Raw genomic sequence first — 12,299 nt, 5'->3', positions numbered from 1 at the left:
CGTGTATGAGAGGCATAGGTATATATTGCCACGCAGCGACACAACCTGCTACAAGAGGTTGGGCTGAGGAAGGCCTTCAGCGATTGAACCCAAAGTTTTCTCTAAGTGTCCGTGTTAGAAAATACTGAAGCGTTTGCTAAACTGCACCTTCTTTCCTCACTAGCATTTTTTTAAATTAAGACAGCAACCAAAAAAAGGGAAAGCAAAGAAGTTGATGCTTTTAGCAACTTTTTTGCTTTAAATATCTGATGTCAGTTTAGGCCCACAGGTACATTATGCACATGCCATGGAATAAACAGAGTAAAGATTCTCTTTTAATTCTGTGCAGCGTTTGTGCCCAAACACCACTGCGCTCGTCTGCTACATGTTCACTTCGTAGGAGGTTCTGCTGGGAGTTCTTGTTAAAGGCAAATGTTTCAGAAGGGAAGGTTCAGATTGGGCGGCGGGAAAATTGCATGAGTAAATCTACTGTCTCTGGAAAGAATTCAGTATAGTTATTATCGTGTGCAGCCTCAAAACTGGTCTTTATAAAGGTTCAAGTATGTCTGGATTGGGGAGATATAAGAGGGAATGAGATCTGCTGCAGAAACAATGCTTTCAAAGGGGGAAACAGTATAAAGAAAAAAAATGCTTCAGCAAGCAGTCTATCTACCTTGCCGGCCGTCTTTACCCGCAGTATGCTATCGTCTTACAATTCTAAGTCGTCACAGATAAGAAATTCTTAAGTTCTTCCCTCTACTGCACCCAGACTTATCGATAGATTACACTCATTAATCATCCTCTCTCCCTACTCATTCGGAAACTGCAGCCCGACGAACATCAAGTCTCTTTAGCCTAATTTACCTTTCACACCCATACAGACACAATCACGATAAAGCTATGACTATGTCGTGCTTCAATGAAGATTATTCAAATACAGCAAAGCACTATATTCGTTGTCCCTACGGTATGTCTCAGTGAATATTACCATCCAGACTTTGTATTTTTCTTTTTGAAAATCATGATGCGTCTGGAAATCCGCATTATCAGGAAGATAACCCCCTATTATACCCGGTGTCGCGGCCAAGGAGAGTCATGAACATGTCAACAAGATGTTTTCTTTTCGGAGTAAAGCCAGCCCAAAGTCCATTATGTGTCAAGCCTGTAACTTCTATTCTGAATCTTCGTAGAGAGGAGAACCACATCTTTTCCTTCAACTTCAGCCAGAGTTACTACAAACATACTTGGAGGTAATGCAGCTTTCACCACATGCTTCTGTATGGGCTGTTTCTTTTCTTTTTAATCTCTGTACTCCTCTCAAAGCCCAAGGGGCTGAAAAATGGCTATAATGTCTATTAATACACCTTCCTTCCAGGACGAGACTGATGATGTCACCTTTTCACATTGTAGCCTCGCTAGATGTGAGGAATGGATCGAGACCCTGGTTGCCCTGAGTGAGTTTATTTCTTAACCTGTAGGAACCATCTTCTGTGAAAGTGAAAAATAGCTACTATATCTAAAATGGGGATGAAATATAAACAAAGACGAATTACTGTACCAAATTAGACCCATCTGTTATAGCACCATGGCACAAGAGGCTGTTATTGTATTGGAAGGACAGAGGAGTGTGTGCTGAAGAAATCAACATTTGGAGTTATAGAGCTGAATTTCTCATGTCTTAAAAGCGATTGGGGTGACTATGGGAAATTTCCAACATTATTAAATGAAATAGGGCCTGTCTAGCTACAGGAATTAATAGGGAATTGTTCTGTACCAATCCAGCCAGATGGTAGGAACCAAAATTTCCTGTCCATTGGTTGTTGGGGGGCCTAATGGAAGAAGCTTGGTTATCTCTTTTTTTTATTCTAGTGTTTCTCTTTTCTTCTTTCCTTCTCCCTCACTTTTTTTTTCATCCTTTTTTTTTTTTTCTCTTTTTTCCCCCCCTCCTTTCCCCCCCTTGTCTCCTTTTCTGTTTTTTCTTTCCCCTTTTTTACTTCTTTTTTTTTTTTGCTTTTTTCCTTTTATCTTTTTCCCTTCTTTCTCCCCCCTCCTTTTTCTTTCCCTTTTCCCTTTTTATTTTCTGTTCTTCCTCTCCTTTCCCTGTTTTTCTCTATTTCTCCCGTTCCTCCTCTTTTCTTTTCTTCCTTTCCTTCTCAAGTATTCTTTCTCTCCCTTTTTTTTTGTTCCCCCTTCCTTTTTTTTCCCTCTGCTATTCGCCTCTCCTCTGTTCTTTCATTCTTCTTTCTCTCTTCGACCTTTCCTTCCCACTCCTCTTTTCTTTTTCTTAAATCTTTCTATATTTCCTCTATTTCTCCCCTCCGTTTATTATTTCCTTCTTTTTCCCTCCTTTGTTTTCTCATTTATGTGGGGATGTTAAGCTGGTGTCTGGCAGGGGTGTGCGCTGTGATCCCTGATTTGTTATTGGCTGATGGGGTTTCTCTTTTTAATGTCCCCTGACTATTATGTTTCAGTCTAGATCTCTTCGCTCATTTGTGTGAACCGTTTGGTCTCCTGTGTGTTGGTGTTGAACTGCATGTCTCATAGTGGTGTGAATTTCGGTTCTCATTGGTGTAAGGGTGGTTGCTATGTTTAAGCTGCTATGTCTCCTTGTTGTGGTGTGAGCTGCTGGCATTGTCTCTCTGTGTGAAGTGTGTGAGCTGTGTTTCTGTGTCTGTAGTGAGTCTGTGTGTAGCTGTTTTGGTGGTTCTACTCTGTTTTGTATTATTAAGTGTGTGGATGGAAGCTGCGTCGATGTCTCCTGTCTCAGGGAGCTGTTGTGTTGGTTGTGTGAGCTCTCCTTTGGTTTATGTCTCTGCTGTGTGAGCTGTGCGTGGGTCTTGCTACCTCGATGACCCTTTCATCTGTGTGAGATGTGTGTCTTTAGTTGGTTCTTCGATGTTAGATTGAGTGAGACTTGTTTTACTGTTATGTCGAACATTTGCTGATAGTTTAATGCATTCTTTCCGTAAAGAGAAAGTGGGTAAATCCGTTCTGTTCGCCTTGGTACCATCGCTAAATAGAGAGTGTAAGGGTCTGAAAGCTCTGAGGCCCCGAATGTTCTGCTGGTTGTTTTGAGAGAAGTGGTGCGTGTCAGTTTTGATGGTGCGTGCTGAACTTTGAGTGGGTGTACGAGAACGTCTGGGGGCCTGATTTGTACTTACTGAGGTGGCTGAGACACTTGACTGTTTAGAGATCGTTAAGGGCTGTGGTGTCTTGGTTAGTGAGTGGGGGGCCATGCGCACCCTTTCCGACATTTAGATGATTCTCAAGTTCTTTGTGGTTTCTGTAAGGTGTGCATTGGCGTGTGCTCCTGTAGCCTGCGCAAATTGAGGATGGATTTGAGTAGTAGGCTTAGCATGACATGGCCCCTGATATTAGAGACTGTTGCCAGCTGTATGATCTTGCCTGCGTGGTTGAGTGAATCTACATGTTCCTCCCTATGTGGGCGTCTTAGGGCAATCGTATGTTGGGAGTGAGTCATCGTTGTGTTCTCTGTCGGTGGTTGTAAGCTTGTATACACGGGTACGTCTGCTGTTGCTCAGACTAGTGTGTGTGGTTGAGCTGTTGGTTGTGTGAACTTTAGTTAAGCTATAAACCACAAATGGAATATAATAGTGTCTTATATATGTGTGTGAAGTATTGTTATATTATTTTACAGCATTGATGAGTAGCAATGCCTATAGTTAAGTTGACTTGATTTACTCCCATTATAACCCTCGTTGAATTGTTTCATAATTTTGCCAGCGTCTTCCAAAAAATTTTGGAAAGGGTCCAGCTGACAACATTTCTATGAATGGGATTTAAGGGAAATATTTTTGTTTTGCCTATGTTAATTTGTTCCCTTTAACTCTAATAGCTCAGATGGCCTTTGGACAGGACTTGAAAGTTGCTGAGGTCACATGTATCGGGAGTTGGTCATAGCTGTATTATTGGATCGAGTTGAGGCTGTGGGTTTTCATTCTTCCTGTCGGTTGTTGAGCTGTTGTGCAAAGGTGTGATGTCTGTGGTGGTCTCTCGTCGGAAGTGAGATTGTTGGTGGCTGTGAGAGGGTGATGTAGTATGTGAGTGTCTCATGTGGTGCTTGTGACTCTCATAAAGATAGTGTGATTGAGCTTGAAGTGTCTCTTTCGTTAGAACAGTGTTATGTCTCTGATGGTTGACGTGTAGATTGCGTTGAATAGTGATGGTATGTCTCGTGCGAGTGGTGAATATTGCTCTCTGAATGTATGTCATTATGTTGAGCGTGAAGCGCTTGTGGCACGTGCGTGTGTGCTAGAGGTCTAACTGTGTGCGCGGTGGAGTACTGTTGTCTCGTTGGGATTGATTGGCTAGTATGTCCGAGTGATGAGCCTAGCTCTGTCTCTGTGTGTGGGTGGAGCGGTTATATGAGGCGTGCGTGAGCATGTCGTCTACTGCTGTGGTGTGAGCTGTGATATAGAGGTGTGAGCATTGTCTCTGATGTGGGATGTGCGTAGCGAGTGTAATGTGATGTGAGCGTGATAGGCTCCTGTGTGGGTTGGTTTACAGGACCAGTCACCCAGGGTGTCTGTTCCCCTAGGTGCCAGTGACCATGGTTTTGTCGCCTGCACACCGTGTGAACTCGCGCTGTGCTCTCTCGTGGGCCCTCACTAGTGGAGCTCGCCCGACAGGCAGAAATCGCCTGTGCAGGTCCTCCGGAGCTGCAAGAGGACCAGTAGCAACCTCGCGCAGGTAACTAGCGGAGAAGGACAAGGCCCAGTCTCCAGACGGTAGCACCTGTCGCCCCCCCGTCCCCCGGCAAAATGCCGCCCCCCCATAATGCTGGCACCTTAGACGACTGCCTAAGTCGCCTAAATGAAAGCGCCGGCCCTGGGTGTGAGCTGTGTGCAGGTGTGAGCTGTGTGTCTCTGTGTGGGTGTGAGCTGTATATGGGGTGTGAGCTGTGTGTCTCTGTGTGGGTGTGAGCTGTATATGGGGTGTGAGCTGCGTGTCTCTGTGTGGATGTGAGCTGTGTGTGACTACAGTGTATTTAGAGGGAGCCGAGCAGTTGCCATATTGCCCAAGGGGGTTCTGAACAGAGGCCTGGGGGGTGGCTGGTTAGTGCAAAGGGCTTTGTCTCCCTAACCCCTTCTTTCCACCAACCCAGCTAGAGCAGGGGGCAGCCCCAGGCTGGCGTCCATGACACGTCAGCCACCAGCTGCGGCTCGTGGCATCATGACAGGGGGCGAGTGCTGTGAATCCCCGATCACAGGGGCGAGAGGGCTCCACGCATGGAGGGTTTGCCGTAGGGGCTCATGTCTCACCCTCTGCTCTGGACTCACCACAGGGAGGGAAGCAGGGTGGACTTGCAGGTGTCATCAGCTTCCCCCTCGGTTACCGGCCTCCACGGTCACCCAGCCGTGCGAGAACATCTGTCAACTGGGGGGCAGGGATATAAATAGGGGGGCGTTAAGTGAGGGCAGGGTGTACAGCCATCTAGCAGGCCTCAGCAGCTCTTCTGCGGGGCTGGCCTAGCGCATGGGACTCTGCCTCGCAGGGGTCCGGGGCGAAACTCGAACTCAGAGCTTCCCTCCGGGGGTGACGGCAGCTTGGCTGAGGCATGACAAGGATGGCACGGGTGGCGTTCCACAGAGCCCACTATTGTCTGCTGGGGGAAGGGCTCCGAAGCAGGACCTGGGAGGGTAAATGGGAGATGTATGGCGAATTCGGTCCCAGCCCCACAGGTCCCTCAGGAACAAGGAGCAACCATTGAGGGTTAAACTGCTCCAGGCCCGGGGGCCAATCCCCCCTCCCCAGGAGGGTGCCACGGGGCCCCGTGTTTACTGTCAGCACAGCCAGAGTGCTTTTCAATTTACTATGAACACAAGAGTCACTTGGGACAGGAATTTGGGGGCGGGGCTGGAGGGCGTCCCGTCCCAGCGAGACGGGGGCAGAGGTTTATAGAATGGAAGCGCTGGGAGCCTGTCCCTTCTCTCCGCCTGGATGGTGGCTGGGGGGGCGCTGAGATCTCAGGTAGGTGGGATCTCCCAAACTTGCTGCAAGGCCTCCTCTCACCTGTACACACCCGGGGCGGTGACTCAGGGGTATGCGGGAACTGACCGAGCACATCTCAGGGAGGGGGAAAAGGTGTGGAGGAAGCACCCAGGGTGCCCACGGGGTCTGGTCAAAGGGAGGGTGGGAGGGAACCAAGCCAGGGGAAATGTAGTTTGGGGAGATCTGTGCGGCTCTGGCATTGTCCCCCCAAAAAGAACGAAGGGAGACTCCCATGGGATGGAGCTCACCTTGCCGGGGCGCTGGAGGATGTGCTCTGGTCCTGCTGGGGCATCTTCATCCTCTCTCCTCGTATTGCTGTGATATTAGATCTCCCCGGCAGCAGGCTTGGGGCATCTCCCTCGGGGTACAGCCACGTGCTGGGGAAGCCCGTGTCCTGGGCGCTCCTCGAACGCGCCTCTGCACCAAAGCCCTCTCCTCTCAGCCCGTCCCCCAATCGCTGCCGTGACTGGGAAAGCACAGCTCAGCATCCACACCTGCTCTGGCTCTGTCTGCCCAGCACGAGTGGGAAACCAGAGGCACCAGAGACAGGAAAATAGGCCCCCTGTGATGGGGGCGGGGGGCAAGGTGGGGTGACACCACCTCCCGCCGAGGCTGGGTGAGTGGCTCTGGGGCCTGGCTAACTGTGAGATTGTTCCACACTCAGGTTCCTCCTCATTGGATCAGACCCAGGAGGCATCAGGGAGAGAGGGGGCTGCCCACCCGTCTACCTCCAGCCAGGGGACACATGAGGTGAGTGGCCTGCCATGCTGGGATCCTGTGCAGTGCTGCTCCTTGGGGGTCCAGGGCCGTGGCCCAGTCCAGCCCCATGGGGAGAGATTAGACCCTGTTCTGATCTGAACCCAGCGGGAAGGACGCTCTGGGAGCCAGGAAGAAGGAGGGAGAGGAGAGGGTGGGAATGGGGTGGGAAGAGAGAGAGAGATCCCAAGGACCTTCCCAAGGAACAAGCAGAGCAGAGGGGAGACCCTCCCCAGGGAACAGGTGGAGCAGGGTGGAGATCCTCCCTGGGGAACAGGCGGAGCAGGAGGGAGACCCTCCCTGGGGAACAGGAGGAGCGGGGGGGAGACCATCCCCTGGAACAGTCAGAGCAGGAGGGAGACCATCTCAAGGGAACAGGTGGAGCAGGAGGGAGAACCTCCCTGGGGAACAGATGGAGCAGGAGAGAGACCCTCCCTAGGCAACAGGCAGAGCAGGAGGGAGACCCTCCCCGGGGAACAGGCGGAACGAGGGAGAGACCCTCCCCCTGCAACAGTCAGAGCAGTAGAGAGACCCTCCCAAGGGAACAGGTGGAGCAGGAGGGAGATCCACCCCAGGGAATTGTCCGAGCAGGAGGGAGACCCTCCCTGGGGAACAGGTGGAGCAGGGGGGGAGACCATCCCCTGGAACAGTCAGAGCAGGGGGGAGACCCTCCCCGGGGAAAAGGTGGAGCAGGGTGAAGATCCTCCCTGGGGAACTGTCGGAGCAGGAGGGAGACCCTCCCTGGGGAACAGGCAGAGCAGAAGAGAGATCCTCCCTAGGGAACAGGCAGAGCAGGAGGGAGACCCTCCCCGGAGAACAGGCAGAGCTGGGGGGAGACCCTCCCCTGCAACAGTCAGAGCAGAAGAGAGACCCTCCCCAGGGAACAGGCGGAGCAGGAGGGAGACCCTCCCTGGGGAACAGGCGGAGCAGGAAGGAGTCCAAGGCTGTGTTTGCTTTATAAATACACCCGATGCTGCTCTGGGACAGCTGCTTTCCCAGCCATCACTCAGCCGCTTAATGACAGTTCAAAGCCCTTTTTTCCTGGGCAGCTGGGACAGTTCATTTCCAGTTACTGAGGCACTTTCAGACTGGTATGAACTGCCCCTGTGCGTACGGAGCTGGAGGCAGCCGGTCTGGGGAGGGCGCAGGCAGCACTCAGTCCCCCAGTTTGACTGACTGCCAGAGCTGGGTTTGCTTGGTGGGTGCTGGTGATGGGGGCTCATGCCCTGCCTGGAATGGGACGTCGCTTTGCTTATGCGGCAGCCAGCAAGATAGAGCTCTGCCAGCACTTGAGGGTGGTTGGGGGCAAGTGAACTGCATTGGGAGTGGGGAGATTTCACCCCTTTCTCTCCCCTTTTTCTCCTTCCATTTCTGGGCCTGATCTGAAGAACCAAGAGGTTCTGATCAGATTTGGGAGGATCGTCACTGGGATTTAGTGCGCTCAGCAATCCCTTCCAGGAGTGCAGACACCAGGCCAGGCCAGGCCACGCCATAGAGAAATCCTCTGCATGAACACTGGGCAGGCCAGGCTGGGAGCTGGAAAGCCAGAGTGAACCACAGGGTCTGTCTGGGTCCAGCAGTTGCATAAAAAATTCCCCTTTATATTCAGCCCAGCCCAGCACAAAATCACATCTAATTCCCTGCCCAAGGAGAAATAAGAAAATGGAAGGGTTTTAGAGAGAGTTAGACAGAACAATGAAAACTTGGTGACGCTGCCTTGGTGATGGGAGTCAGGGAGCATGCTGGGAATAGACCAGCAATACCACTCTGCAGCGACTCCCGCCTCTTGCTTTCCTAGGCGTTCAGTGGGGAGCCCAGTACTGTGGGTCCTATCCTACAGCAGAGGGGTCAGAGCGCCTCCAAGTGGCTGCAGGAGTACACAGCCTGATTCTCAGCTGAGGATCAGGCCCAGAGAGTTTGCATTAGACCTGGGGGAGGGGAGAGATGATACCACTGGGGTGGGGGAACACCCCCGCCCTCCTGCTGAGCCTTCCTCCTACTTCAATCATGTTTGTTCCTCTCACTCACTCCAAAACAGGCAGCAGATCTTTCTCCCCGCCATGCGTCCAGGGTGGTGTTTCCCCACCTAGCTCCTCGCTCTACCTTCCAACAAAACTGAAAGGCAACACATTTTAAATTAACACAAGGCCATACTTGTGCACCCAACGCCTAACTCACCTGTGGAACTGACTGCCACCAGATGTCCCTGAGGCCAAGAACTCGCCAGGAGTTCCAAAGGGACCAGCCATTTCTATTGATAACATGAGCATGATGCACCCTTATGTTACACAGGACACAGGGTGCCAACGCTCCTGCTTCAAGCCAGAGCCAGCTGCTAAGGCCTCATTTTCCAAAGAGCTCAGGGCTGGACTTTCCTAAGCGCTCCGCTCCCACATAGGCACCAAAGTTTAGAAAGTTCTTACCACCCAGCTTGCACCTCTGCTCAGCTGATTTGAAAATCTGGCCCAAACCGCTTGGGGATTGGGAAGAACTTTGGGCAGGTTATCCCATGACAATCAACTAAGGAGTATCTTGCGCCTTTGCCTGAAGCCACTAGCACTGGCCACTGGCTCCTAGACGAATCCGCCCTGGCTATCCCGGCGGACCTATCAAAGCCACCAAAACCTGCGTAACATAATCATTAGCCAGACTTGTCTCCCCATGGGCTCTTCATGGGTCCATCTCATTCAGAATTTCCACCCCAGCCTTATTGCATTGCTAGTTCCCGGAGCCACCAATTAAATCGCCCGCTGTCGCTTGCCTAAATCCAGCTGAGGGAAAGCTGGACCCTGGGTTGTTTTTAATATCTGGTGAGTTGCTTTCTCCAAGTTTTTGACCTTATGGGGGATCAGATCACCCAGGGATTGAATTCTAAGGAGAGCTCTGTGCCTTCCACCTTTCTGGCTTGATACTGGGAGCAACAGGAGCATGGGAAAGTCCAGGCTGGCCTCCCACTGCGAATGAATCCATACCCTGGAATAACGCCATGAGCCCAGATGCCACTGGGTTCCTGGGGCTGATTTGCTATGGACTCCAAGGCAAGGGGGCACTGGCATTTAGGGAAGTTGATCACCTTCCAAGGCCTGGATGGGCTGAGCTTGGGGTGAGTGTGTAGCACTGCGGGGGTTGCGGGGGGATTAGAGTCTTTGTGAGCTTGTCCCCTCATTTAGAGGACGTGTTACGGTCTGGTCCATGTCCTTGTGGCGCTAACCTCCCTGCCCCACACCCTTGCAGCTAGACCTCACTGCAGCTTAGAGGTTCATGGGACCTTGAGTTCCTAGGGCAGGGGGGAAGGGCGATGGATCATTGCATCCCTTTGATGCAGCTGCTTGAAGGCATCCAACCCCCCTTGGCCATCCATGGGAATCGGGCATCTGACTCTCCTTCGGAAAGATCCCCTTTGCTCTGCTCCTGTTGCGGAGCAGGGCAGAGGTGGAGGGGCATCCCGTGTGTGGGACCCCAAATCTGCCCAAGGCTGCCAGGACCACGAGGACTCAGCCAGGCACTGGCATTGCTTAGCCAGAGTCAGCCTTACGCACTGACGCCCATGAGAAGTGGGCGAGGAAAGGGAGGCCCATGGAGTGCTACAGTCCCATTAGGGGGTGGGGTGGGGGTAGGAGGGAGTGGGACAACTGAGCCGGGCTGCATACATAAGCAGCAGTAAAGTAAGTGGGACTAGACTGAGTCCCATACCAGGGAGCCACCCCCGAGGAGGAGAATGGGACATCCCAGATGCAGAACCCAGAGATTGCACAAGATGTGCACAATCTATGCTACTGGCCTCTCATTTTGACAGCTTTAGCGGGTGGAGATTGGGTTGTAGGTGGCACCTGGGAGAACTTTGCAATCCTCCCTCTCAGAGCTATTGTTTCAGGCTCTCTGCATACTCAGGCAGACATCAATCACCAACTCACACTCATCGCCACTGGCTTATTGGGGATGTTGTGGCCACTTCATTGGCTTCCCACCCCAGGAGAGAATCCCAGCCTGCTCTCCAAGGGCTGTGTCCTGTCCGCTCTTCCCTTCCCAGGCATATGTGGAGTTACATGAACTGGTCATGGACAGAAAGAACGAGCTGCGCTGGATGGAGGCTGGCCACTGGATCAAGCTGGAGGAGGACTTTGAGGAGGCTGGGCACTGGGGGAGGCCGCACCTCTCATACCTGACATTCCACAGCCTGCTGGAGGTTCGCAAGGCCTTCAAGAAAGGTGAGGAGAGGGGCAGCGGTGATCAGAAACAACAGTACAGAGTGGCAGGGGTTAGGGGGAAAAATGGACAGTGAGCCAGTGAGAGGAAGATAATAGAAAGCCAGGAACAAGGGAAGAAGCGAGGGAATGGAGCAGGGGTGACCTAGGAAGAGTGAGCCAGATCTTGGCCCTTCGGTTTAATATTATGGGTAGCATCCAGATGATATTTGTCAGTGCCGTAAGCGAGAAGCCCAGCACCTATTGCACTCGAGAGACACGTGCTTATACCAGCAACCAGTTTGGCCCCATTGATAGGATATGTTGCACCCAGTTGGCCAGTGAGCCCAATATCCTGCCTCCACCAGGGGCTAGCGCCAGCTGCTTCCAAGAGAAGTGCAAAGGCTCCAGTCAGGGAATCTGCAATAAGCTGGGAAATTCCTTCCTGACCCTCATTGGCCAGTAGTTGGCTTGTGCCCTGAAGCAGGCGGGTGGAACATGTTGTGGGGCGGGGAATAGATACAACGGTTTGGTAGGTTGGAGAGCGGTGGGAACTGGAAAGGAAAGAGAGAGACTATGGAGTGAAAGAAGAGAACAGAGCCAAGAAAGGATCGACCCAGAGGGCTTGATGCTGTCGCTCCTGCACCTCTGTCCTCACCTACTCCCAGGCAAAGTGCTACCAGAGGCACCCCAGCATCACACCTCCTTTGCTGCCGGTGCAGAATCAGAGCCAGAGGGAACAGAGAGCATGTGAGACGCGATGTGAGAGAAGGAACAAAGCGGGAGGGGAAGGAGGACATCAGGGTGGTGGACAGAGACGGGGAATCCCATGCCCTGGGTGAGGCAATGACTAACGGCTTGAGCAGGGAGCGAGGACTTCAGCCCTAGTGACGTCTGCCCATCTCCCCCAGGCACTATCCTTCTAGACCTGCCTGAGAAGTTCCTGGCAGGAATCACCAACCAGCTGATAGACCGAATGATCTCTGAAGGGCAGCTCAAACCACAAGACAGAGAGACGATCCTGAGAACCCTGCTGCTGCAGCACAGGTACTGGTTCCTCTGCCGCCTGGAGGGCAGCGAGGGGATGGGCTGTGGCCTTGACTTCTTTCTGGGGGAGCTGGGAAAGGAGGGAGTCGGAGGAGGGGAGGGGCACTAGGGGAATCCCAGCACCCTGGCTATTCCGATGGGGAGTGTTTCATCCTGCAGGCCCCTGTGCACACGTGCCAGTCCCATTCACGCAGGTGCAAATGACGATGAAATGTGCAAGATTGTGGGAAGGCGGGGGTGGGGGGAAGGAATTGGGAGGGCTTTGCCTGGCCACACATCCCAAGATACAACAGTCGTCTTCTGCTTCCTTTGCTAAACTGC

At 52.3% G+C, this 12,299-nt stretch overlaps 1 protein-coding gene across 2 annotated transcripts in view; it reads left to right on the top strand.

Annotated features, from left to right (window-relative positions):
• Positions 1-12,299, top strand: part of SLC4A1 (solute carrier family 4 member 1 (Diego blood group)) — a 47,291-nt gene that overhangs the window by 15,153 nt on the left and 19,839 nt on the right. For both annotated transcript variants that reach the window (XM_032791549.2, XM_032791548.2), the window contains exons 4-6: positions 6,656-6,741; positions 10,778-10,955; positions 11,843-11,978. In XM_032791549.2, the coding sequence (XP_032647440.1) occupies positions 6,656-6,741; positions 10,778-10,955; positions 11,843-11,978 (400 nt within the window). The remainder of the gene's footprint in view (positions 1-6,655; positions 6,742-10,777; positions 10,956-11,842; positions 11,979-12,299) is intronic.

Source organism: Chelonoidis abingdonii, chromosome 21 (assembly GCF_003597395.2).
Source record: "Chelonoidis abingdonii isolate Lonesome George chromosome 21, CheloAbing_2.0, whole genome shotgun sequence".
NCBI lineage: Eukaryota > Metazoa > Chordata > Testudines > Testudinidae > Chelonoidis > Chelonoidis abingdonii.
This window is presented reverse-complemented; position numbering and strand designations above follow the sequence as displayed.